The 22,489-nt window shown below is 51.8% G+C and overlaps 9 protein-coding genes across 9 annotated transcripts; 5 read left to right on the top strand and 4 right to left on the bottom strand.

Moving 5' to 3' along the window:
- Nucleotides 1–54: 54 nt before the first annotated feature.
- On the bottom strand, nt 55–1,360 carry CC77DRAFT_48504 (hypothetical protein). The gene has a single exon (XM_018531866.1). It carries the CDS (start codon nt 1,297–1,299, stop codon nt 133–135), a length of 1,167 nt encoding a protein of 388 aa, XP_018391848.1. The 5' UTR covers nt 1,300–1,360; the 3' UTR covers nt 55–132.
- Nucleotides 1,361–1,917: 557 nt separating this feature from the next.
- CC77DRAFT_1004377 (alcohol oxidase) lies at nt 1,918–4,060 on the bottom strand (the record flags this gene model as incomplete). Its single annotated transcript, XM_018523262.1, has 5 exons — nt 1,918–2,835; nt 2,887–3,559; nt 3,617–3,699; nt 3,748–3,941; nt 4,027–4,060. The coding sequence occupies 5 exons, from the start codon at nt 4,058–4,060 to the stop codon at nt 1,918–1,920; spliced, it is 1,902 nt and encodes a 633-aa protein (XP_018391847.1).
- Nucleotides 3,921–4,494, top strand: CC77DRAFT_1015719 (hypothetical protein). The gene is made up of 3 exons (XM_018524080.1): nt 3,921–3,941; nt 4,027–4,032; nt 4,115–4,494. Exon 3 carries the CDS (start codon nt 4,124–4,126, stop codon nt 4,313–4,315), a length of 192 nt encoding a protein of 63 aa, XP_018391846.1. The 5' UTR covers nt 3,921–3,941; nt 4,027–4,032; nt 4,115–4,123; the 3' UTR covers nt 4,316–4,494.
- Nucleotides 4,495–5,063: 569 nt separating this feature from the next.
- Nucleotides 5,064–6,968, top strand: CC77DRAFT_953205 (WD domain-containing protein; the record flags this gene model as incomplete). The annotated part of the gene is made up of 2 exons (XM_018535425.1): nt 5,064–5,402; nt 5,462–6,968. 2 exons carry the CDS (start codon nt 5,064–5,066, stop codon nt 6,782–6,784), a joined length of 1,662 nt encoding a protein of 553 aa, XP_018391845.1. The 3' UTR covers nt 6,785–6,968.
- Nucleotides 6,969–9,518: 2,550 nt separating this feature from the next.
- CC77DRAFT_924341 (cysteine proteinase) lies at nt 9,519–11,229 on the bottom strand (the record flags this gene model as incomplete). The annotated part of the gene is made up of 6 exons (XM_018533803.1): nt 9,519–9,633; nt 9,682–10,239; nt 10,290–10,585; nt 10,634–10,902; nt 10,956–11,106; nt 11,155–11,229. The coding sequence occupies 6 exons, from the start codon at nt 11,227–11,229 to the stop codon at nt 9,519–9,521; spliced, it is 1,464 nt and encodes a 487-aa protein (XP_018391844.1).
- A 1,480-nt stretch (nt 11,230–12,709) lies between these two features.
- CC77DRAFT_1015716 (PCI-domain-containing protein) lies at nt 12,710–15,301 on the bottom strand. The gene is made up of 5 exons (XM_018524079.1): nt 14,760–15,301; nt 14,550–14,708; nt 14,438–14,498; nt 13,996–14,391; nt 12,710–13,942 (listed from the first exon to the last, which is right to left on the bottom strand). The coding sequence occupies exons 1-5, from the start codon at nt 14,801–14,803 to the stop codon at nt 13,112–13,114; spliced, it is 1,491 nt and encodes a 496-aa protein (XP_018391843.1). The 5' UTR covers nt 14,804–15,301; the 3' UTR covers nt 12,710–13,111.
- Nucleotides 15,302–15,761: 460 nt separating this feature from the next.
- CC77DRAFT_48029 (hypothetical protein) lies at nt 15,762–17,263 on the top strand. Its single transcript, XM_018531835.1, has 8 exons — nt 15,762–16,076; nt 16,161–16,211; nt 16,264–16,281; nt 16,336–16,352; nt 16,403–16,417; nt 16,471–16,592; nt 16,643–16,859; nt 16,909–17,263. The coding sequence occupies exons 1-8, from the start codon at nt 16,027–16,029 to the stop codon at nt 17,019–17,021; spliced, it is 603 nt and encodes a 200-aa protein (XP_018391842.1). The 5' UTR covers nt 15,762–16,026; the 3' UTR covers nt 17,022–17,263.
- Nucleotides 17,264–19,596: 2,333 nt separating this feature from the next.
- Nucleotides 19,597–19,953, top strand: CC77DRAFT_923842 (hypothetical protein; the record flags this gene model as incomplete). The annotated part of the gene is made up of 3 exons (XM_018533763.1): nt 19,597–19,637; nt 19,692–19,838; nt 19,893–19,953. Coding segments are annotated over 3 exons (249 nt in total), but the record flags the coding sequence as incomplete, so codon positions are not given.
- A 501-nt stretch (nt 19,954–20,454) lies between these two features.
- On the top strand, nt 20,455–22,305 carry CC77DRAFT_1015712 (aldolase). Its single transcript, XM_018524078.1, has 2 exons — nt 20,455–21,322; nt 21,454–22,305. Exons 1-2 carry the CDS (start codon nt 20,933–20,935, stop codon nt 22,258–22,260), a joined length of 1,197 nt encoding a protein of 398 aa, XP_018391840.1. The 5' UTR covers nt 20,455–20,932; the 3' UTR covers nt 22,261–22,305.
- The last annotated feature ends 184 nt before the right edge of the window (nt 22,306–22,489 follow it).

Here is a 22,489-nt window from a genome sequence, read left to right as displayed (position 1 = left end):
TAAGTTGGAGCATGAAAAGCGAGTATACGACTTAAAAAGCGAGAACACGTAATAGTGGGATAAAGAGAGATTTCACCAGTCCTAATCTTAACAAAAATTGACACTCGTGATCTAAGATCAGGTACCATCTACTCATTCATCTTGGTCTGGATCAGACTGCTCTTCAAAAAGTTTTTGTCCTTTCTCCAGAAGCCCCTCATCATCCTTACCATCGTCCTCTAGCCCGGCCAGCACCGCAGTCTTTCTATAGGCCAACGACTTCACTACGCTCTCCTTGAATATCTTCATGGTATTTCCGTAGGCTGGGTTCTTCTTGGGAAAGTAAGGGAGGCAAGCTAGGTCCCTTGGTGTCAAGTTGTACCTGTTCTTACACTCAGTTTGGTTGATGAGATCCAATGGCTCTTTGGCGAGTCTCTCGTCCTCATCAATAGAGTTCTCGGATACGTAGGCTGCCCATTTCTGCTTCGGTGTCTTCTCCTTTTCCTGTTTCTTGGTTTTGGCTGGCTTGTCCTCTTTCTTTGGTTTCTCAGCCTTGGCTGGCTCATCTGCGTTCTCATCTCTTGCCGCGTCCTTGCCTTTAGTTTCAGTTTTCACAGACTTCTCTTCCTCTACATCGACATCGTCCTTATGCTCCTCAGTCCACAACTGCTTCCCTTTCTCAACAATTTCCTCATCGTCTCCTTGGGCGCCCTCCAGTACACCTATCTTCCTAAACGCCAGCTCTCTTACATCCTCCTCTAGGAACAACTTCATCATACCTGGGTACAACGGGTTCTTCTTCTCGAATCGTAGCAGTGAATTCAATTCATCTTTCTTCACTCCATACTTCTTGAGCGCATCAGTTTGAGTGATGCTCTCATGCTTATCCGGCTCTTCTTCTAGCATCTCGCCCTCGTTGTCGTGGGAAGAGAGCCAGTCTTGCCAAGCTTTCTTGTGGGCAGCTTTGTCGGCTTTTGCTTTTTTCTCTTGGGCTTCTGCTGCGAGTGTCGTAGGGTCTTTCTTTTGGCGTTTGGGCTTTGGGGCTGTGGAAGTCGTCATGGCATCATTTTGGTTGGCGATCGCGTCGTCGTTCTCATTGTCGGACTCTGCGGCGCGCTTCTTGGTAACGTCTTTCGGCGGTGCCTTCTTCGGCACCCTGGCCGCCTTTGGTGTCTTCTTGGTGGTGGTCACGCCTTCCTTCGAGTGCGCCGTTTTCGTTTGCTTCTTGGCCCTTTTTTTCTTGTCCTCGAAGTCTGAGCCTTCTGACGCAGAGGTGTACTTCACCTCTTTAGTCGCGCGACCGGATCTGCGTGTCGACATGATCGGAACTAAGATATTGTGTTCTTTCGTTCAGGTACGGGGATTGCACGCAAGTGAGTATGGTCGCCCAATCAGAAAATGCTGTGCAGGTATCTCGTCAAGGTGAACAACATGAACGTCAATCCTTCTAAAATACGATAGAGATAGAAGAAACTGGTTCGGCTATATGGCGATAGCTTATCTTATTTTTCATCTCCTACAACAAGAAAGGACAAAGCAGGTTTCACGTTGCAGTGCTCCTGCCGGATTAGATTGGGCAAGTTCGTTCAAAGGAACGCTTGGGCGTACGCACGCGCAAGGGGGTTGTAAGATTGGACTGCGTCATTGCGGCGATCGCGACGCGAAAACCATGTTTTGGTTGCCGTGTTCTCGACAATCTACCTGACTGGTGGAGAAGGGGGTGAGCTTGGTGAGTACGGACAATTGGTATTCATTTCTCTTTCGAGCTGTGTTTCTTGAGGTAGTGCGTACCGACGCACGCCAAATGCTGGCATTAGGCGGCCTGGAATTGATTTAAGCGCGCAACTGATAACAAGGCTGCTGTCCTTTCTTGTACACCTACCGTGGAGGTAGAAGGAGCATGAAAACTACACGAGCAAATGCGGCACGATTTCCTAATTACGCCACAGAGGGACTGTCCACTCTCTCCACAACGTCCATGCCATCTTCGCCCCCAATCCTCACACCCTTGATCAGATCTGCCGCTTTCTCCGCAACGGCATACACCAGACTAACGATATTGCCCTGTACGTGGGTCGGAAAGATACTAGCATCCACCACCCTCAGCCCATCCACGCCATGAACTCTGAGCTCCTCGTCCACAACACCACCCTTCTCCTTCGGCAACATGGCACAAGTACCAATAGGATGATACTCTGTTACAGTATTGTTCTGCACAAGATCCTTGGCTTCTTCCAACGTCTTGGGGAGCGAACTGAAGTTTTTGGATAATATGATGTCGCCGTTAGAATCTCGGCGGAAGACCGAGGCAAGGGGCTCTACAGATGTGAAGGAGGTGCAGTGAAGAATGGCGCGAGCCATCATGTCAAGATCGAGAGGATGCGAGAAATACGCTGGGTCGATTGTGGGATGTGTGGTTGGGTCGGAGTTGTTGATGTGAACGGTACCACGGGATAGGGAACGCGTGCTGCATGCGCCAATTGAACACCACATGCCTTCTTCTTCGAGAGGAAATAGCTTGCTGGCGTCATCCGGACGATGTGGCTGGAAACCAGTGGGTAGCATAACGAGTTGGCAGACTGCCTCCTTGGGATCGAGGAGTTGGCGCGCAAGCATGGCATTGCGACCTGCAGGGTCGGCGTCCGGATGCTTACTTGCGAAGTCTTGAAGGAGTGATTGAATGTGCGACTCTGCGTTTGGAAAGTCGGGCTCAATCTTTGAAAGGGAAGCAAAACCTGTCGTGCCAGGCGGTCCTGCAAAAGGGCCGGCTTTGTGGGTAATGTACGCTTCTAGGGCTTGTTGCATGATGGCTGGGTCCTTGAAAGCTTCGGCGGTTGGGTATTCGTCTTTGACACCCTGGTGGAATTTAGTATTTTGAAATATGGCTGTGATGATGTGTACACTTACTAGTACAAAACCAGTCGCTGTGTGGTCATTCAAGTTCTCTCCTACGCCCGGAAGGTCGACTATGGTTTCGACGCCAGCCTTGTCAAGTACAGCAGGCGAACCGATGCCGGACAGCTCAAGAATCTGTGGCGAGTTAATGGTTCCACCGCAGACGATGACTTCTTTGTGCGCCTTCATCGTGTGTGTAGTGCCATCGACGGTGAATTCGACGCCAGTGGCCTTGACTTGTCCAGCGGTCTGCTTAAGCTCGACTTTAGAGACGAGGGCATGAGTTACAAGAGTCATGTTTGGCCTATCGGCATTGGGCTCGTAGTATTCTCGCGCAGCGTAACTTCGCCTGTTATGCTCAGGATCAACGGTGCTAAGTTGGTTAAAACCGCCAATAGCTGAGCCAGTACGAGGATCCTTTGCGGGTGAATATCCAGCATTGGCTATAGTCTTAGGCCACACATCCTGACCCCAAGTGACATCAGTCTTCGCGAAACTGACATGAACTGGACCAGAAGTGCCACGAAGTGACTTGTCAAGGTATTTGTCGTCGACAGCCTTCCCTAAAGTCTCTGATGCGGGATGATATCTCTCGAATTTCCGATAGTAAGGTATCATATCGTCAAAGGACCAGCCTTTGTTTCCAAGCTCTCCCCAGTTGTCCAGGTCCTGTTTGGAAGCCATACTGCATAAAAGTTAATATGTGCAGTATTTCCGGTTATACCTGAGAGGCAGCGCTTACCTGAACATATTGTAGTTGACAGCGCTGCTGCCACCAAGAACCTTTCCACGAACCCAACCATGAACACGGCCAGCAGTACCTTCCTAGCAAGACTGTTAGGCAAGACCAATTGCACCATGTTAGAAGCGTACCTGTGGAACAGTTTTATAGTCCCAATCGTATTGGGGCTTGCCCCAGAGCTGGGTGAACATGTTTGGTGCATCGATCAACAGGTCGTTCAGTCCATTGCCGCCAGCTTCCAGGATAGCTACAGTAACGTTCGGATCTTCTGTAAGACGAGCCGCGATGACCAGACCAGCTGTACCTCCTCCACAGACGATGTAGTCTAAAGATGTCAGATGGTCAACGGCACAGTGTCAGGATCGGACTTCCGGCCTCGATTTATTGCAGTAATGAAAATTTCCACATACCATACGCTTTGTTTGTCAGTTCCTCGAGAGACATTTTGGGTCAATATTCTGGATTGTCGATATAAGAGCAATCGAAGTAGGAACTCACACAAGATATATGAGTTCGCCAAGGGCATTGCTGATGCCGCAATCTATCGAGAGCGCGCTTTCCAAGGGTCTCAGATGCAAGGCTAAGACCATCAGGTGTGCGGGGTTGTGTACTACCGTGAGAGCTACTCGTTCCATTCGTGCCGGCAGAGCCAATCTCTTAATTCTCCAAACGCCCCATATTCTGGTTCGAGTACCATAGCCGTTAAGTCTCCAAGTCGCTAGTCAGATCCGGTTTGGTACAGGCCAGAACATCGATCAGGCCCCCTAGCAGTGCTTACTCTGTACATTTGACCAGTGCTACTCGGTAACTCCGTAGAACTCTAACGTACTAAGCTGGATGATACTCGGCGGTAGTTGGTCTATACTTCTAAACAAGATTATAGACAGTGGGGAGCTCACTGGTATCAATTCCTCTGTCAATTTCCGCGTTCGGACTTGAAAAGCTGTGTTGGCGTGAGAAGTAGGAGAGAGACTAGCTTGGGGAGCAGCTGAAGTAGCCCCAGGCTCCTAGTCAACATATTTCAGCCCTGGGGTGCCATTAATTGTGGGGTAGATCCTCGTAATGCGTTGTCTGGGTGCCTTGGTAAGGAGTGGCTGTCAGAGGCTTTAGGAGGTGCTCGTTGCCCTGCAGTAGCGAACAGGCCTCGTAAATGCAAGGCGTCAGCACATACGCCCGGACTAAGTCAGAAATTAAGAAGCATATGCCAAGTTGTAAGCCGGGCCAAGATATGGTCTGAACATGAACTTCGTTATAGTACCACGACAAAAGGTGATGTTCAGCAAGATTGTCGCCATATCGAGGGGCAGGAAGGGGGGGCAGCGGTGTCTGGAGTGACAAGTTCCGCGGCTAGCTGCACAGACCCTCAGGCTGCAGATGCTCCACCAAAAAGTTTCTAGAGCTTGCAACTTTCAACTTGCGACAACGACATCTCCAGATACGCCCGGCCATGCTCACCGAACAATTCGTCGCCGCCATCTCGGCATCGACAAAGCCCAATACGGGAGTCACAAAAGACGCGGGCATTTTTATACATGAGTTCCAGCCACTTGTCGCCCAGAGACATGCTTTCAAGAAGAGCGCGAGTGCGCCAAACGGCATAGCTGTGAGCGCCTCACACGTCTTCGCTGCGCAGTCGGACAAGGCAATTGTACATGTGTATAGCAGGGAGAGGGGCAACCAGGAAGCCCTGGTGCCCTTCCCAGAGAGAATTCACAGCATCGCACTCGCAGCGCAGGACAGCGTGCTACTGCTTGGAACCGAGAGTGGGCGGATATTGGCTTGGGAGGTTAGTCACGCGTCTGGAACAGCCTTGATAGTCCCCAGCTTTTCTAATACATGCCTCAGGTCTGCTCAGGCCGTCTCGTCTCTACATCCACTTCGCATCTCCAGCCAGTCACGAGCATCGTAGTCGACCCATCCTCCAACTTCTTCCTCTCCGGCTCCTCCGATGCTATGATCCACGTATGGGCACTTCCCGCCATACTATCCTTCTCCCCCGATGCCTCGCGCTCGCCTATACACACCCTCTCTACCCACCGCGGGCCCATATCCTCCATTGCCTGCGGCCACAGCTCGAGCACTGCCAACATTGCCGTATCAATATCAGAGGACAAGTCTGCCATAGTTTGGGACTACCACAACGGACAAGCATTGAGGACCTATCTGCTGCCCGAGATACCTACTGCTGTCACTCTCGATCCCGCAGACCGCGCATTTTACGTAGCTTATGCCGATGGCAGCTTGCAAACCATTGACTTCTACGACGAAGTGCAGAAGACTACTTCGATAGACGTCCTTCGGGATAGCGCCTCGTCTCATCGACCGATACAACCATCACCCAAGAGCCGCTTCAGTGCAGAGTCGCAGAAGCTCGGCGGAGCCCTCGCTCTGACTCTTAGCTGGGATGGTACTTCCCTCATCTCGGGCCATGCCAGCGGCAAGGTAGCACTTTGGGATGTCGCAAAGGCAAACTATCTTTCTACTCCCGCCAATCTTCCTGGTCCCGTTTCAAACCTTCGATTTCTCCCACCTACTGGCTTCCCTAACACAGCGGAACCCACCTTCAAGATTCCAACAATCGTCAAGCCAAAGCAAGATGCAGGACTCACGAGCAGCGCAAATGGCCTGGTTCCGTCAAATTATACTCTAAACCTCCAGCTAAACGGTCGGTTGCGCAGTCCCCACGTTTCTGCTACTGAGAAGAGACTTGTGGGAAGAAGTGCATTTGAAGAGGCCCTTGTACACCCAAGTTTCCCCGCCGGCATGCTGGAAGAGAGCTTAGCTGAGCTAGACTCATGGACTACTCAGCCAAAGGGTGGTGCTGCCCCAACGGCTGACTTTATGGCACTAGATGATGGTAGCATGAACGCGTCTGATGCTTCGGGCAAGGCTCAGCAGACCGAGGTCAAGGAACTGAAGAAGCAGCTTGCGAGCTTACAACGCATCCAAAAGGTTACTTTCTCACAACTTTCAGAGCTGCGGGAAGAGAAGGACTATTTTATAAGCCAGGAAAAGAAGAGGGCAGAGCGTGCCAAAGCACGAGCGAAAAAGAGACTCACTAACGGCGGAAACCGCAACCACACCAATGGGGACGTGGAGATGAATGAAGGCACAGACGCCACTTCAGGTTCTGATTCAGATGGAATCGATGCTGCCGACGAATCCTGAAACCAACGACGATGGAACTGCATACAGAGGCTACGACGTGAACTTGGCTTCTCCACGACAAGATGGCTCCTGCGGCGTAGTCGGAACAGATGCTGCGCGTACTTGTAACGAGTTTCTTGGCATCACCATTGCACTGAACCTCGATGTGTAGTGTGTGCACGCACCTAGTCTCTTCTTCGCCTAGTACGTATCTCACAACACGGCGAAGGGCCCGAAGCCTGGTCAATATCACTTAAGAGACCTCGGTCTCGATACCGCCGCCCACATTTCCCAGCCGGCAAGTTCCGAAAACACCCGTCCCAGACCATCAAGGCTAGCCTTCGTATCCGACGGACCTGCTATTCTATTGCGAAAACCACGACACATCTACTCAGAATCATCGAACACATAGCCAAGTCCAGTTCAAGCCGACATGGCACAGAGCGGGGTAGCTCATGTAGCTTTCCCCTCGCAACTGTACGACTGTTGACGAACTTCATTGTACTGTCCAAGCACGATGCCGTGTCTTGAATTTCACGCTTGGATCAACGTCAGCTGCACTGCGGGACAAAAAGCCAAATCTAGAGGCTGCTGCCGGTTTTCGATCACGCAGCTCTTCAACCCGTCCTGTTGTGCTACTGCTTGGCTTACGCCGCGGGTTCAGGCTCCATGCGATGATACTTTGCTGATGAACACTCTGCGGAAGAAGTTGGAGACGACATAGCTTGCTGCAGTGGGACATGACACCAACACCAGTCGGCAATTGTAAAAGTTCGCACTCACTCGGCATAAGCAGCAAGCTTCACTCATGACGGGCGAAACAGACTGAAGGTTAAGGCATGTCTCGAGCGGTGTGAGTATACTCGCATATGTGCGACCTCGCTCGGCCCTATAACGGCCGTTCCGCTATAGTGTGGAGCGTTGTTCCTTGCTGCACACCTGACTCGCAAGGAAAAAACCAAGACTATCGAACTACCACCCGCGATCCTGCGAACAGCCGTTCGAAGATGCTGCCAATGCAGTTCTTATTCGATTCAACGAACCGCACCTGCCCTCCTGGGTGGTGGGGAAGAGTATACAGGAAAGACGGTGGACGAATAGGTTATTGTGCTGCCACATCCCTCTTCCCTGTAGATGCTGTACATCACACAACAAAGAAAAAACTTGATCGATATTACGTACCCTTACTGCTTTTAGGTGAAGCGAACCGCGTATCTCGCATGTGCCCCGCCGCTTCCGCCCCCGAAATCGTAAACATGATCATCTCCGTTAGCCTCACTCACAATCTTGATCTTGCAAGCCTCCAGCCTCGCTCTCTTCCCGTCTTACTACCCCTCCATGCTACATTCCCCTCCTTCCTTTCCATGGGAAAAAGCAAAAGTCGTATAGAGCGACCATCAGTAATCATGTGTGCGAGATTGTCAAGTCGCTAGCCCAGCATCGGGCAACGCGCGTTACGCCATCCCTGCTTGCACATGCATAATGGTTCGATGCCACGCAATTACCATTACACCGTTTATAATGTTTAGGATCAGAGTGCTTGCAGTAGGCGATCGCCCGATGGATGGAGAATTTATCCGGCGATCTTATAAGCCGAGTTTTGGCAAAGTGCAACGTGGGGGCCAGTTCTGCGGGAAATATTTCGAGGCATGGGACATATTACTGTTGTCAACAACGATTGTTGTCGTGGTTGCGATGCTAAGGTCTGGGGGAAATTAAACAGAATGCTTTGTTGCAAGGTCTTCTGATTCTGTTCGTACCGCTCCTATCGGATACAGTATGGTCTGAACGGCGACGTTTACGTTACGAACGCGTCACGTATGCATCACATGATGATCTTCAGTAAGGCAGATACCTGAGTTTAGATTGCTTTATTTTTGACGGTCTATCCCGTTCATCCCGCCCGTCATACTAGTTTCCGCGACAAGGCTGCCTGTTCGCAGTGATAGAGGCGCCTTGTCCTCGGTCATAGCTGCTCCGTGTAACAACTGGAACATGGACCCCTGCATCCTACCAGTCCGTGATACCCTGTTCCACAAGCCGAGGTACATGTCGAGAGCGTAGGGTTATCAACGAGGGTACCTGTAGGAGGCTAGCAGCCTGTTGTGGGGACCAACAGTTTGAGTGAAGGGTGCACATGGCGTCCATGTCCCAGTCTTGTGTTTGCAGTGCAAGGGGGCGTGGAGTTCAGATTGATAGAATGGTCCGCGCATACCGAATAGTGTTTTGTATTAGACTGAGAGAAAGTGTATGATTAAAATATGTCCAGGTGATGAGTGATCGCTAATAATGCCATTGGAGAAAAGAACAGAGGAAAACCAATAAAGATGTTCAACTCTAAGGTCGATCACCCTGGGGCAGATAGTCTTTGGTATTCGTCACGGTCGTGGATCCTTGCGGGGCTGGCTTGTAAGGAAGAAAACTGCTACAGCACTGTGCCCACTTTTGACGAGAATGAGTTGTAGGTGAATGCTAGGTTGGAAGCATTCGCGTGTGGCCGGATAGCCCGGATGGGGGGGGCACTGAAAGTACCGTCGGTTTTGCATGTGTGAGGGTGGTGGAGCGATATTCCGAAAATGGTTAAAAATGGTATCGGTCTTCATTCGTCGTTAGGTTGCTAAGGCCGTGGAGAGTATGATGCAGGATGCCAGAAAGCAGGGCAAGCTCGATGAACGCCACGCTAGTAGTCGCTAAGATATCGGGAAAAGGCCACCAGGAGAGCGCATGTGTCGGATTCAAGCAAAAAGAAAGATGTTCAGGATGAGTGAGACTTGTGCCGACCTTTATTGCCCACGGAGTATTCGCCGTCCGGACACCACTGCTCGGGTTCAAAGTCAGGGTTCATGAAGTGCGCGGTATTGAAGTGTGAACTTGAGCAAGTTAGTGTACGTCAAACATATTATCGGGCCGATACCTACTTGCGGAAGATGGACGTCTGGAACGGCTGCACTTGCAATGAGGAGCCGTAGCCCGGTTCCAGCTCGTACATTGAAGGTCGAAAGAGACCGCCCCTCTCAATACCCATAGGAGCCGCACGTTCGATGCTCACGGGTGGCGGTGGAGGATGTATTGGTAGTGTCACAGGAGGTTGGTCGAGGTGTATGTTGTGATGGTTCGGCGGGTTGTACTGGCTTGGGTTGCTAGAATGGATTGGTGTAACAAAGTCCAAGTGGGAAGTGGTAACCGGTGTCACAGGCGTTGGCGTCGGAGCATATGGTTGAACAGGCGTAACTTGGGGATGAGAGGCAGGACTGGGGCTGAAGTCGTACGGAAGCGAAGGCCACCGCTGGCCTAGACCAACACCAGAGGGGTACATTCCCGGAATCATGTTCATGACGTCACCAACATTTGTCGCAGTCGGTATGAATTCGTCAGTGTAGTTGGCTAGGGCAACATGGAGTGGTTGCTGTTGGGGAACGGGCTGATGCTGGATCTGGGGTACGTCTCCAGCCTTGTACAGGATGTCGTAGTGGCCACTGAGAAGGATTAGTACGCGGAAGAAGTGGCTTGTGCAAGGCAGACTTACGGCCTGTAAAGCAGCCTCAGCATAGGGGCACCAGCGATAGGACGATGGTGCGCGTCTGTTGGCTCTGCATAGAAGCTACGGTTGATCTCTTCGCCTGGTGAGCGGTCCAAGTACCATACTTCAAGACCGAGTCCAGCAGGCTTGATTAGCGCTTCAGCAAGGGCAGCAATGCCAACGTTGTCGGCTTCACATTGAGTGGGTTCAATGTAGTTGGAGCAGTATGCTTTGACGTCGCCGTTGTCCACAAAATGCATGAAATCTTCTGCGTGCGTCTGCACCCAGGCACTGGCTAGGAGCTGCTAAGGGGTTAGCGTCAGGAATGGCTAAAGATGCAGGATGCTTACCTTGACGTAGGTGATGATTGCCATGGATTCGTTCATGTCGTTAAAAGTACGGAGTAGAATGGTTTCGGCCTGGCCGTCCATGTTGCGCAGCGAGTTGGCAAGCTTGTCAAGAAGCTCGAATGCCTCTTCGGCAAAGTCAATCCAGATGTCGCGCGAATAACCGATGTTCGCGAGCATGTTGCCCAGCGAATCGAGGCGGCCTTTTTCATGATCCAACTTGTTCACGTTGCCCGCACGTAGCAAGGCTTCAAAATAAGTGAAGGCGATTGCTGTTCCTATTAGCACCGGCAAATAGCACCAAGAGAAGATGATGATCACTCACCCCGCCATCCACAGTGGCCATCGCCACGACAGGTGCGAAAGTAGGCATATTTGGCTGGCAGCGCAGCCGTCTTGACTTGGAAGACGGGATCTGCGGCGGCATACTCAGTCGTGATGGCAGCGCTGCTTTGGCGTTCTCCAACGAGTGGGCCCTTGGGCGGTCAGCGCGCTTCCGCGAATATTGTCGCAAGCAAACTCACAGTAGCCTCGGGCTCGTATTCGCTCGACAGCTTCTGCAGATGGGCATACTCGTCGTCTGAGGGATACGCGGCCATGTTGAGGTGGGGGTTGCGATGCTGGTGGCCTGGGTGATGGCCAGTGTGGTGATTATAGCTCCCGGGAGCAAGGACCGGCGCGCGGATAGCAAACGCTAATCCGCCTTGGTAGTGGTTCTGAGCCGGAACTCCATAGTGGCCCTGGTGTAGGTGTGCATGTGGATGATGCTGGCCATGAGGGTGATAGCCCGTCAACACCGACTGTCTGCTCATCTCGTCTTGGAGTTGTGAGCGTGTGTGTGTGTCCGTGTATGTGTGGGTGTGTGGTTGCTTTGCCTTTAGTTCCCCGCCGTGTGTGCTCAGATGGCTCCTTGGGGGGCCGTGGGCGTGACTGGCCTCAGTGGCTAGCAATTGGACGGAATGATTCCACGACAGATTCGGCAACGCGCAAGCAATCTCAGCAACAGTTCGTCGACGAGCTGCTGGGGAGGGCAGCAGCGTCTTTAGTAGGTGCAGAGGCCGGCGGCAGTAGGCTGGAAGTTGTGTCGTCGCTGTGATACTCACGGGCGTCCAGGGGCACACGCCAATATATGGGAGAGACAGGAGGGGATCTTCGCGGCGTGCGAGTGGAATTCAATCTGCCAGGCACCAGAACAGTCTGCAACACTATGGCTCAGCCGCTTTGAAACGGCCAATTTCAGTCGCACCGGATATCTGCTGGGCAGAGAGGGCAGGGCGCGACGGTGTACAAGAGGGAGGCCACTCCGCACAGCCAGCGCCAGGGAGGCATCGAGCAAAAGAAAGTACTATGAGATGCTCTATGCCACATCTTCCAAGACCACCCGGCTACGGTTGCCCACCAGCCCAGGGTGTGATATCGATTTACGTTCCCACTAGTCTTCATGGGTTAGCATCTGGAGATTGAAGTGCACTCTTTGCTCCATCACATCAAACATTGAATCGCCGAGCAAAGAGCCGCGGAAGAATCAGAGTCACGAGACGGCTAGTATGACGGCATGAAGAAGCCTCTTGCGCTCTTGTCAGGTGTAGCAAGCATTCGAGCAGGCCCGCCAACCGGAACAATTGCAGAATCCGAGGCTGGTGGTGCATGCATGCGACGAGAGAACGCTGTGTCACGTCGTGGATTGCGCTCAACACAGCATCATCGAGACACCCATGGCGTAGAGGAACATGCCAAGACCGCACTCTGGCGCCTGAGCCCTCACGTTGCAGTGGCCGCCTGTATTGCATGATTCGCTCTGCCGCTCCGTGGCGCTTCTGCGACAGAAAAAACAAGTGCCCGCGCACCCGAGATAAACTCTAGTCGAGTTACCGATCCCACGCTGCATGCGAGTCAGGGCGGGCACGGCGTGGGAGCATTGCTATTAGCTGAGAGGTTCGCTTGGAACACTACCCTCGTCTGTGCCCGCTTCCCCGGCGCGCAGTGCAATCGTCGGGAAACCCACTGTGATTCGTACGAGAGCAACCGAGTGAAGCTTGAGATCACCATGCATCACGTTGAGATTCGATTCACGGCTTACTGGCATCGAGATACGGGGGCGCTTGGTGGCAGCAGGCTACCGCGATGACCGCGCAGTCGGGACCTTGGCTTTTGTTACCAGAAAACGAGGCCATGTTACATACAGACAAAAGTGAACCGCTGCTGACCTGTGGGTAATTGCACTTCATTGCGTGACCGAACATGTCCGCTGCCCACATGCTATGTTGAGACGCCTGCCGCTCATGTGCACGCAAATTCTTGCCCGGTGCTACCCGATTGCCCAACCCCATCTCTTGCCTTGAGCAACTTGACCGCATGTCTCAATTACTTCAGGTGAGAAACGCCCGGGTGACGGTACTGTGCAACTATCTTTACTCCGTGGCCTGCCCGGAAACCCAGTTACAGGTCGCCTTGTGAACCGCGCGCGACCGATGCTGCAAGTCATCCTTTGCCCATTACTCCCGGAAGCCTCCCCACACCCTTGCCTTTACCTCGACCGGACTTGCCACCCATCGAACCTTGATTCCAGCTCATGCTTTGGGGCCCGCCACCACCAGGCGTGAATTGAGAACCGCTCTCGTCTGACTTGAAGCCGTCGCCTTCGTTTAGCACTGTCTGCCACAACGCTCCAATGGCACTACTCCATTCCTTCATCGCCTGCACCCGATCCATGTCTGTGCTACTCTCAATCTCTACCGTTCCGTTCTGCTGGTTGATCTTGCCGCGCAACCGCTTGTCAACTATTAGGAACCCTACAATTTCCTGCACCTCGGAAAGAGATATCTTCAGCTGTTTGGAAATAAACGCTAACGTGAAGCGAGTGTAGGGTGCGACGAGCTTGACCACAGCCTTGGTTCGCACGTTGCGCGTAACTTCGTCAATGTTCTCGGCAATGAAAGGATCTTGGAGCAGATCCTGATTGTTCTGCAGGATCTTCTCGTAACCGTGAATGTCTTCAAGCTGATAGGCGTTGACCAGGTCAGTCATTGTAGAGATGCGCGGGTCGTTCTGGTAGGGCTTGGTTTCCTGCGAGTCAAACGGATTGATATCGGAACCCGACAGCATGGTCGCTAGGACCAAATACTTCAGAACCTGGATTCGTTGGAGTGATCCAGCCTCATCGTAGTTTTTGAAGCTCTCAAAGAAGTCACTCTGCGCGCCCTTCCAGTTCTCTTCGCTCATGTGCATTTTGCCACCACATTCTCGGATAATACCCATAATCTTGGGGTGTGGAACCGCGGATTTGACCTTGAGCGCTCGTTGGTAGAGTGCCTGTCATGATGTTAAAGATAATGCAGGTAAGGTTGAATGGAGACGAGCCGTACCTTTAACCGCTTGTTATTCCTGGTCTCGGCGTACATCAGAATCTCTAGCGAGTAGACTTCCAGTGAGTATGTGCCTTTGCTCGGGTCGTCTGTTCCATCCTCCTTCTGACAGGCTTTGTGTAGCTCGCGGAGCTTCTCCGTAAGCTGACGGTAGTCCTTCCTGTCCAACCACAGCCTCGCGAGCTTGATGTTGGTCTTTAGCCAAAGCCGCTCGTTGTTGGTGCTCTGGAAGATATCGAGGGTCAGGGCGTAGAAGTTCTCCATGCAGCGATATGCATCGGCGTCCTCTGCGGCCTTTTCTATAAAATCGAGCATGTTGTTGATGGACTTTTCGGAGTAGTTGCGCGTGACGGCCGACTTGACGTAGGTCAGCAGCTCTTTGTAGTGCTCAACAGCCTACGAGCATTAGCTAGGGTTCATTCTTAGCCGTTGCCGTGTTTACCTGGTCGTAGCGGGCCAGCTTAAACTCCAGCTTGATTGCCTGCTTCAGTCCCTTGAAGCCCCTATGGATTCGTCAGCGTATATCCGTTCCCCCAGATTTCCATGTTTCCTACCAGTCCGACTTCTCTTCTTCTAGAGCAGGCATTCCCAAGAATTCATCTATGGCCGCCTCGGGATCGTCGGCCTTGAGCTGCTTCGCATTGTAGTACTTGTTCTCGATGTCGACATCGCCACTCTGCTCGTCATCATCGTCCTCGTATTCGAAGTCGTACCTGTAATATGTCAGAGGGCATGTCGCGTCAGAGTTGGCGGTTGCTACTTACTCCTCCTCGCCGGAGTCTTGCATGAAATCATCGTCGTCGGACATTGCTGTGCCGTTGGTGGTGAAGTGAAGAGTGAGGTTCGGGTCGTGTTCTTCAAGCTCTATCGAGGAGGCAGCGCAGTGATATCAAGTCGGTTGATAGAAGTGTGCGTCGAGTGTCTTGTTTAGAGCTCTCGCGACTGTTTGCCTACGTGAGGCGGCGGTAGGTGCCTGCGGAAGAGCCCCACTTTCGCGGGGCTAAGCTCCCCAGACGCAGCACCCATGAAGAGCATCGAAACCTTCCTTCTGCATCCACTCGAAGACTGCTGCAAAGTACTCTTGAGGCGTGGCTAAACTTGTGCTTATGGAGCTGGAGCAATGGTTCTATCTTCATATCGACTTGTGCACACTCTGTGCCCGACAGCAATCTCCGCTTCATCTCCCGGTCGCATTGACGCATTATTGATTTTGAATCAGTTCGGAGTGGAGTGAATCGGTGATTTTGAACATTCGCAAAGTCTCAGAGTCTGTGTCAGGCGTTCACAGGGCTGTGCAAGCATAATAACTCGAGTATAATATAGCGTGCAGCAGACGGCGAACGATGGCATTAGATAGCACATACTAAGCTCGCGACCTTCTTTTTTCGGTCCGGCTTCCAGCATGTGGAGAAGGCTCAGACCCCGGGAACTCTCATCCCAGATCCATCCTCAACCACTCGCCGTCACTAGCAGATCCCTTAACTCGGTTCACGGTCACAGGCCGTCATGTTAGCCCTAACTATGAATTCTTCAAGATTCTAAGGTCTTGTCCGTGGCACTTGCTCTTGGCCTTTCCCCACGCACACCAGCGACTTTGGCAGGCTTGTTGAGTATCTCGGGTGCAGTGTACTGCGCCTCAGCCGACAATTGCATAGTGCTACGTCCGTGTCGATGCCCAAATGCGTAGTGTCGAAGCCGTGGAAGGGTTGCGGAAGTGAGCAGTACTAGCCGTCCTTTTAGGCCTAGCTTTAGCGACGTGGGTGGATCTTCAACTCCATCCATCCATCGCTTGCATCTCCAGCCCAGCTTCTGGAACCCTCCCGGCTTAACTCTTAACTCCCACATCCTTATCATCCTCCGTCCGCTAAGAGTCCCCGGTGCAACTCTCACTCTCGCTCTCGTCCTCGCCGCGTCCGCGTCCGCTGCCACGATCGCGACCGTCGTCCTTTGTTGCACCAACGCGCGCGCGCTCTCTCGTCCCTGAGCCGACGGAACGAATCCATCGCCGAGTCTCCCTACGCGACCTTCACGATGCCCATGTGCGGTGGAACAAAGTCTGTGCAGCGCAAGCTGGTGCTGCTGTACGTCTCTCATATGCGCCGGCTCTCTTTGTTCGGGTAATCGACGCATGATGCGACAGAACAAGGCTAACGTACCTCCGACAGCGGTGACGGTGCATGCGGCAAGACCTCATTACTTAATGTATTCACAAGAGGGTAGGTACCAACGTTTTTGTGCGATATCTGGAGCTTACTGACTTATTAATAGTTACTTTCCAACAGTATAGTGAGTAATCTGCATAAAATAAACGCGCGCCCGAGGCTAACAAAGCCCTTTCAGCGAGCCTACAGTATTTGGTGAGGACTCTCCTCGCACTCTAGCTTTATACCGCTAACAAATCTTACAGAGAACTACGTACACGGTTTGTGCGCCTATTCACAAATCCCTATTTACACAATTGACGTGGCGCTACAGATATCTACATCGACAACACACACGTCGAGCTTAGTTTATGGGACACCGCTGGACAGGAAGAATTCGACAGGCTACGATCGCTGAGCTACGATGACACCCACGCGATCATGCTTTGCTTTTCGGTACGATTATTCGCCGCCTTTGTGCCGAAACACTAACTTACAGGGCACAGGTCGATTCACCAGACTCGCTCGAGAACGTAGAAACGAAATGGGTCGGCGAGATAGCAGAGAACTGCCCTGGTGTTAAGCTCGTTCTGGTTGCACTCAAGTGTGACCTGCGGAAAAAAGAAGATGACGACGCGGATGACCAACAGCCCGAGAAGCCATGTATCGACTATAATGAGGGTCTTCGCGTAGCAGAGAAGATCAAGGCTCTGCGATACTTGGGTAAGTTGTGTCAATTTTGAAATCAACGACAGCCAGTTGACATGTCTAGAATGCTCTGCCATGAAGAACCGAGGTGTCAACGAGGCTTTTACCGAAGCCGCCCGTGTGGCTCTGCAAGTCAAGACTAGCAAAGACAAGAGCGGCGGTTGTACCATCCTATAGGCCGATGACACCCTCTCGCTATCCTTCCTGAACACAACCCTACTACTACAAAGTACTGGCTCTGGTCGCACGCTATCAGCACCTCGACGGAAGTACACGACACCCAGCTCCTGTCATCACACCATTTTCACTGTATTCGCGTCGCCCAACTTCCTCTTCGTACTTTCACCCTATCGCTAGTTCTGTGCTTCTTGGGAAAAGGTGGCAAACTGTTTGATGTCGGTCCAAGTCCAGCTGGATGAGACGCATACTCAGAATGGGAGCACGGATTGGCTAGTAGTGCTCCCGGCATAGACCTTCCCCTTACCCCTTTATACCGCTTCGACGCTCTTATATTTTTATTGTACATGTTTGCTCCAGTACAGCTTCGGCGCTGGCTCCCTTCACTTCTTTCCTTGGTTTGGCGAGGTCTATATGCGTTCACGCTCTCGGCGGTGAGAGCGTTTTGGATAGATGAGCTGAGTTCGAAGGGCTTTCAGGATCGATGTCATATTGTTTAGAAAACTGCCAGACAGCTTACGCTCTTCAAACACACAAGTCCAATACTTTGAGTGGATTTCTAAATACCGGTTGTGAAGAAGCTCGAGGCTTTCACGATGCACTCTCCTCTACCGGAACCTCTGCGACCTTCTTAACTACCCTAGCTGGTTGTCCCATGACAACACAGAAGTCTGGCACATCCTTTGTCACAACACTCATCGCTCCCACCGTAACTCCTCTCCCTATCGTCACTCCGGGTAAGATGACTACGTTTCCACCAATCCAGCAGTCATCACCAACCACAACAGGCTTTCCATATTCGATGTTGTCCCGTCGCGATTGCACTTCCGCCTCATGTGTAGCCGCGAAAATGGATACATTAGGACCAAACATACACCGATCCCCTATCGTTACAAGCGAGCAGTCTAGGATAGTCAAATTGAAGTTGGAGTAAAAGCGTTTGCCCAAGGAGATGTTGCAGCCATAATCGATGTTGAATGGCGGTTCGATGAAGATGTCGTCGTCGGCTACATGGCCAATGACCGTTTTGAGCATTCGAAGACGTTCTGCGGCGAGGATGTCGAAGCCTTTTTCCGAGTCGGTTGTTTCGGGGTCCGGGAACCATGTGTTATATTTATTGGCAAAAGCTCTGGCTTTGAAGCGCGCGGCATTCAAGGTGGGACTGAAGGCATTGTAGCTGTAATTGTGTTAGTTATGTGGAAAAGTGAGGAGATGAATCCTGTATTATGTGCTTCGAATGTCGGATGAGTTGCACATAGCACTAGTTATACTGCGTTGTGAGGGTATCTGCTATTTCCGATAACAACAGTATCTTCCAGGTGTACTTCAGGATAGCCCAATGAAGTAATGCTAGGGAATTGGATAAGAGGCTTTTTACATACAGCATCCCAGAGATCATCTTCTCGTATTCCTCGCACCAGGGTACATGATTCAGCTTCTTCGCCGTCTCTATCTCTTGCGTATTCTTCTCCTTTGATGCCATGTCGAACGATAAATCAGCCGTAGTTTGAGTGATGGTATTATTCTCTTGTCTTCATTGCATCTGGTCTTTACCCTTATAAACAGAAGCAGAGTATACGGTAGCCTTGGAATTGACGCTAAGTGGGGTAAAAGGACAAGTAAGGAAGCAGCCCCAGATGCAATGGGGTAATACCTCGCACTTTAGCGCTGACCATAACTCAGCTGGAGCAGATGGGCCACACAGAAAACGTACTGTCTGTGTTTCCACATTCCTGGTCAGCAGCGAGTGTTCCACAGTTTGCGGCACGACTTCTGACCAGTGAGAGCTCACTTGCATCCTCGAACTGGGAAGATCTCCTGTGTCGTGTGCTTGGATACATCATATTACCTATTCGGCCCGATCTGGACGCTGTCTTTTGCCTTTGCTTTGGAGATGCAGTTCGCTATACAGTCGAGGACAAGTCACTGATCTTACTGTAGCTGTATGCAGGGGAATTACATCCCTTCACTCGTTTTCGGACACTCTTTCTCGATATGTGCTTCTCCCAAGAGCTTTATGAGTCTTTGTAGATGTATGCTTGAATGCGAGCGATCTTTTCATGTTCGAATCACGTGGGCATTTTGCCGCCCTAGAAGGAACTCCGTCATCGATCAACAGCACGCAGTCACAACGACACCTGCAGCGATCAATGCAGACATGAGTGAATGCCAGAACATGATCAGGCTTAACAAAGCATTTAGAAAGGTCTTGCAGTTTCGAGAACAGTGAATGCAAACCGATGTGCACGGACCGCCAAGAATCCTAGCGCCCTCGCTAATGAATGTGTGGCCGCTGGATGTCGAAATTGATTCCCCTCTCCAGCCGTCTCGACTCTCGCGCCCGATTCAATCGACTTCAAGCCATCAACGACAATCAACCAAACCAAGAGACTCTTCATAAACCGTCAAAATGGTGAGTTTGAGCCACCGAGGGCATTTAGGAGCGCGCGAGAGGGGTCTGTGAGCGGGCACACGAGACTCTCGGAGTTCGCCACTGCATCTCGAATTTGCAACCTCTCGTCGCCGTGCCTTGCGCCCCAGATGTCTCTATGAAGATTTTGAACTAACCGGGCTCCAGGTTCTCGCAGTTGACCTTCTCAACCCTTCCCCGGCCGCGTACGCACATATTCCCGCCTCTTCGCCCTCGACCTGCGACTAACAAGTGTCTAGTGAGGCCCGCAAGCACAAGCTCAAGACCCTCGTGCCCGCTCCCCGCTCCTTCTTCATGGACGTCAAGTGCCCCGGATGCTTCACCATCACCACCGTCTTCTCGCACGCCAACACAGTCGTCGTCTGCCAGGGCTGCTCGCAGGTCCTGTAAGTCTAGGACAATCGGACATGGAATCAGGGCATGGGCTAACGCATTCACAGGTGCCAGCCCACTGGTGGCAAGGCGCGATTGACCGAGGGCTGCTCTTTCCGAAGGAAGTAAACGTTTCGTCGGAGTGATGACAGCTGGGATTGATGGGTTACGATGACGACTATCATGGCTTAGGAGTGTAGATCTCATTGGCGCCGATCGACTCGACCGCAGGATAGAAGAGGGATCTTTCGACCCGAGTCAATGCAAAAGTCACAAAAACGGGAGTTCCGGATATCTCAGCGCTGATGGACAACCCTTTTTCCTCGAATCTATTTCCTTTTGTTCGGCATGGTCTTTCGGCTTTCATGTACATGCATGTGGGAGGAGAGATAGCATTTCAGAGCCTTTGGATCAGTCGTCCGAGGTGAGGACCGGCTTGCAATCGAGGATACCTACGCATGCTAGCGGTCCTTTGTAAATCAAAGCGTCAAATCCTCACATTCATTTCACACACAACTAAGGTGAATCTTGGCCTCTCTGTTGGATGCCATGTACACGTGCGTACCACGTCGTTTTGCAATACTCTAACTTGTTTGATGTGCTCAACGCTTCACTCCGGATCCTTTGTAGACCCCATACCAAGCCTTACAGATTTGATACCTCCGTGACTTACTAGTATCGCAAAAAGCCTTGCTCTTTGCCTAGAATAGAAGGACATCATTCTTGGCTAGATTTTCTGCTGTCAAAGTGGGGAAGCGTGGCCGAGACCCCCTGGCCAGTTCATGGCACCTTCCCTACGCCTGCCCACATGACTGGCAAAACGCCGACCTCCGCCAAAACACCAATTCTCATTGATAGTAGTCGATACGGCCGTCACTTTTAAAGACAGGAGGCAACGCCGCTGCATAACTGTTCGTCTAATTTCCTTATTCCAATTAATGGTTGGACACGAGTCGAGTACAAGCCACCTCACGTCATCGTCAATACAGCCATTCGCACGTTCGTTCGCTCGCGCGTCCCCGCGGCTTCCATTCCGAGTGGCACTAAAATAGATCCGTCAATAATCAAGATCAATATCAACAAACACGCGCCAGCGCGTCGTGAAAAAATGTCTACCTCATCATCAGCAGGCGCGGGAGGACCAGTTCCGTCAAACCCCCACCCCATCCCCTTGACGGAATCTGAAGTTCTGATCCGCGGATTCCTCGCTGCTAACCCGGAGCTCGGCGACGATAAATCGAATCCTATCGAGATGATGACCGATCGGTATACTAACGAGGAGTGGAAGGCGCAAATCGATGAGACCATCAAGAATGTTATGAAAGAGGTGGACAGTGGAGAAAGGGCTAAGAAGGTTTACGAAGGCCCAAGGATGAGGAATGGAGAAGAAGCGCTGAAAGAGTTGGCTAAGACGGTGGATCATACCGTGCTCAAGTTGGATGCGACGACAACCGCTATCGATGGGCTGTGTAGTGAGGCAAGGACGGAAAACTTCAAGGTGTGTCCATTCCCAGAGAATTGAGGCTGGTCGTTCGAGATAAGGAAGAGTTATATTGTTAGGCTATGAGGTTGCAAGACACGCGCTATGCGCCACGGTATTCAGAAGCCTCCGACTGACAAGCTTTACAGTCAGTCTGCGTCCGCCTCAACTACGTCCAACGCTGCGTTTCCAACCTCAAGGGCACTGACGTCCTCGTCGCCTGCGTCGTCGGTTTCCATGAAGGAACCCAAGACACATACTACAAGCTGCAAGAAGCACGTGCCGCCGTAGCAGCGGGTGCCGCAGAACTCGATGTCGTCCTCAACTATTCCTTACTCACCAAGCACAACCGACCTGCTTCCCCACCAGCAGACCACATGCTCACCGCCCGTGACTCAGCAATTGACAGCATCACCGCTGCCAACACAGCCATCAACGCCGGAAGCAGCGACATTGAAGAAGAAGAAACAGGAGAAATCCCAGACTACAGCGCCATATACAGGGAATTGGCTAGCATAAGAAGTCTCTGCCCTGCCCCTACAACACTCAAACTCATCCTCGAAACTTCGCAATTGAATTCTGCCCAGATTCTTGCGGCGTCTCATCTTGCCGCTGCCGCTAGCTTCGACTTTATCAAGACATCTACAGGCTTCAACGGTCCGGGCGCTAATCTTCCCAATGTGAAGCTCATGGTAGCTGCGGCAGAGTACCTTGCATCGCGTAAAATAGGCAAGAAGAAGATGGAAGTCAAGGCCAGTGGTGGAGTCAGGGACTTGGACACTGCGGTGAAAATGCTAGAGGCTGGCGCAACGAGGCTGGGAACTAGTTCAGGCCTGTGGATCATGCAGGAGGCGAGAGCCAAGGTAGGCGAGGAGAGGGTTGCGGCTGGGTTGAATTCTGAGGGCAGGAGACCTAGCCCGGTCACGCGGTTATACACCGATGAATCTGAGTACTAGAGATATCAAGTAGTAAAGAGAAAATTCAGACACTTGATCAACAGCTTGCACAGCGGGGGTACACTCGGTCATTGTTGTACTACTTGAGCTGCGACATGAGTATGTGGTAGGCTAAAGATGTTCGCTACGTCTTGTAAGTCAGAGGCAGCAAATACTTTAAAGGTGCAATCACTTTATTAGGAGGAAAAACTAGATACATCTTAGAGTACACCCTGCCTCGCCCCACTAC

The sequence above is a fragment of the Alternaria alternata genome, assembly GCF_001642055.1.
Source record: "Alternaria alternata strain SRC1lrK2f unplaced genomic scaffold CC77scaffold_1, whole genome shotgun sequence".
Classification (NCBI taxonomy): Eukaryota; Fungi; Ascomycota; class Dothideomycetes; order Pleosporales; family Pleosporaceae; genus Alternaria; species Alternaria alternata.
Note: the sequence above shows the minus strand (reverse complement) of the source record. Positions and strands in the feature narration are given on the sequence as shown.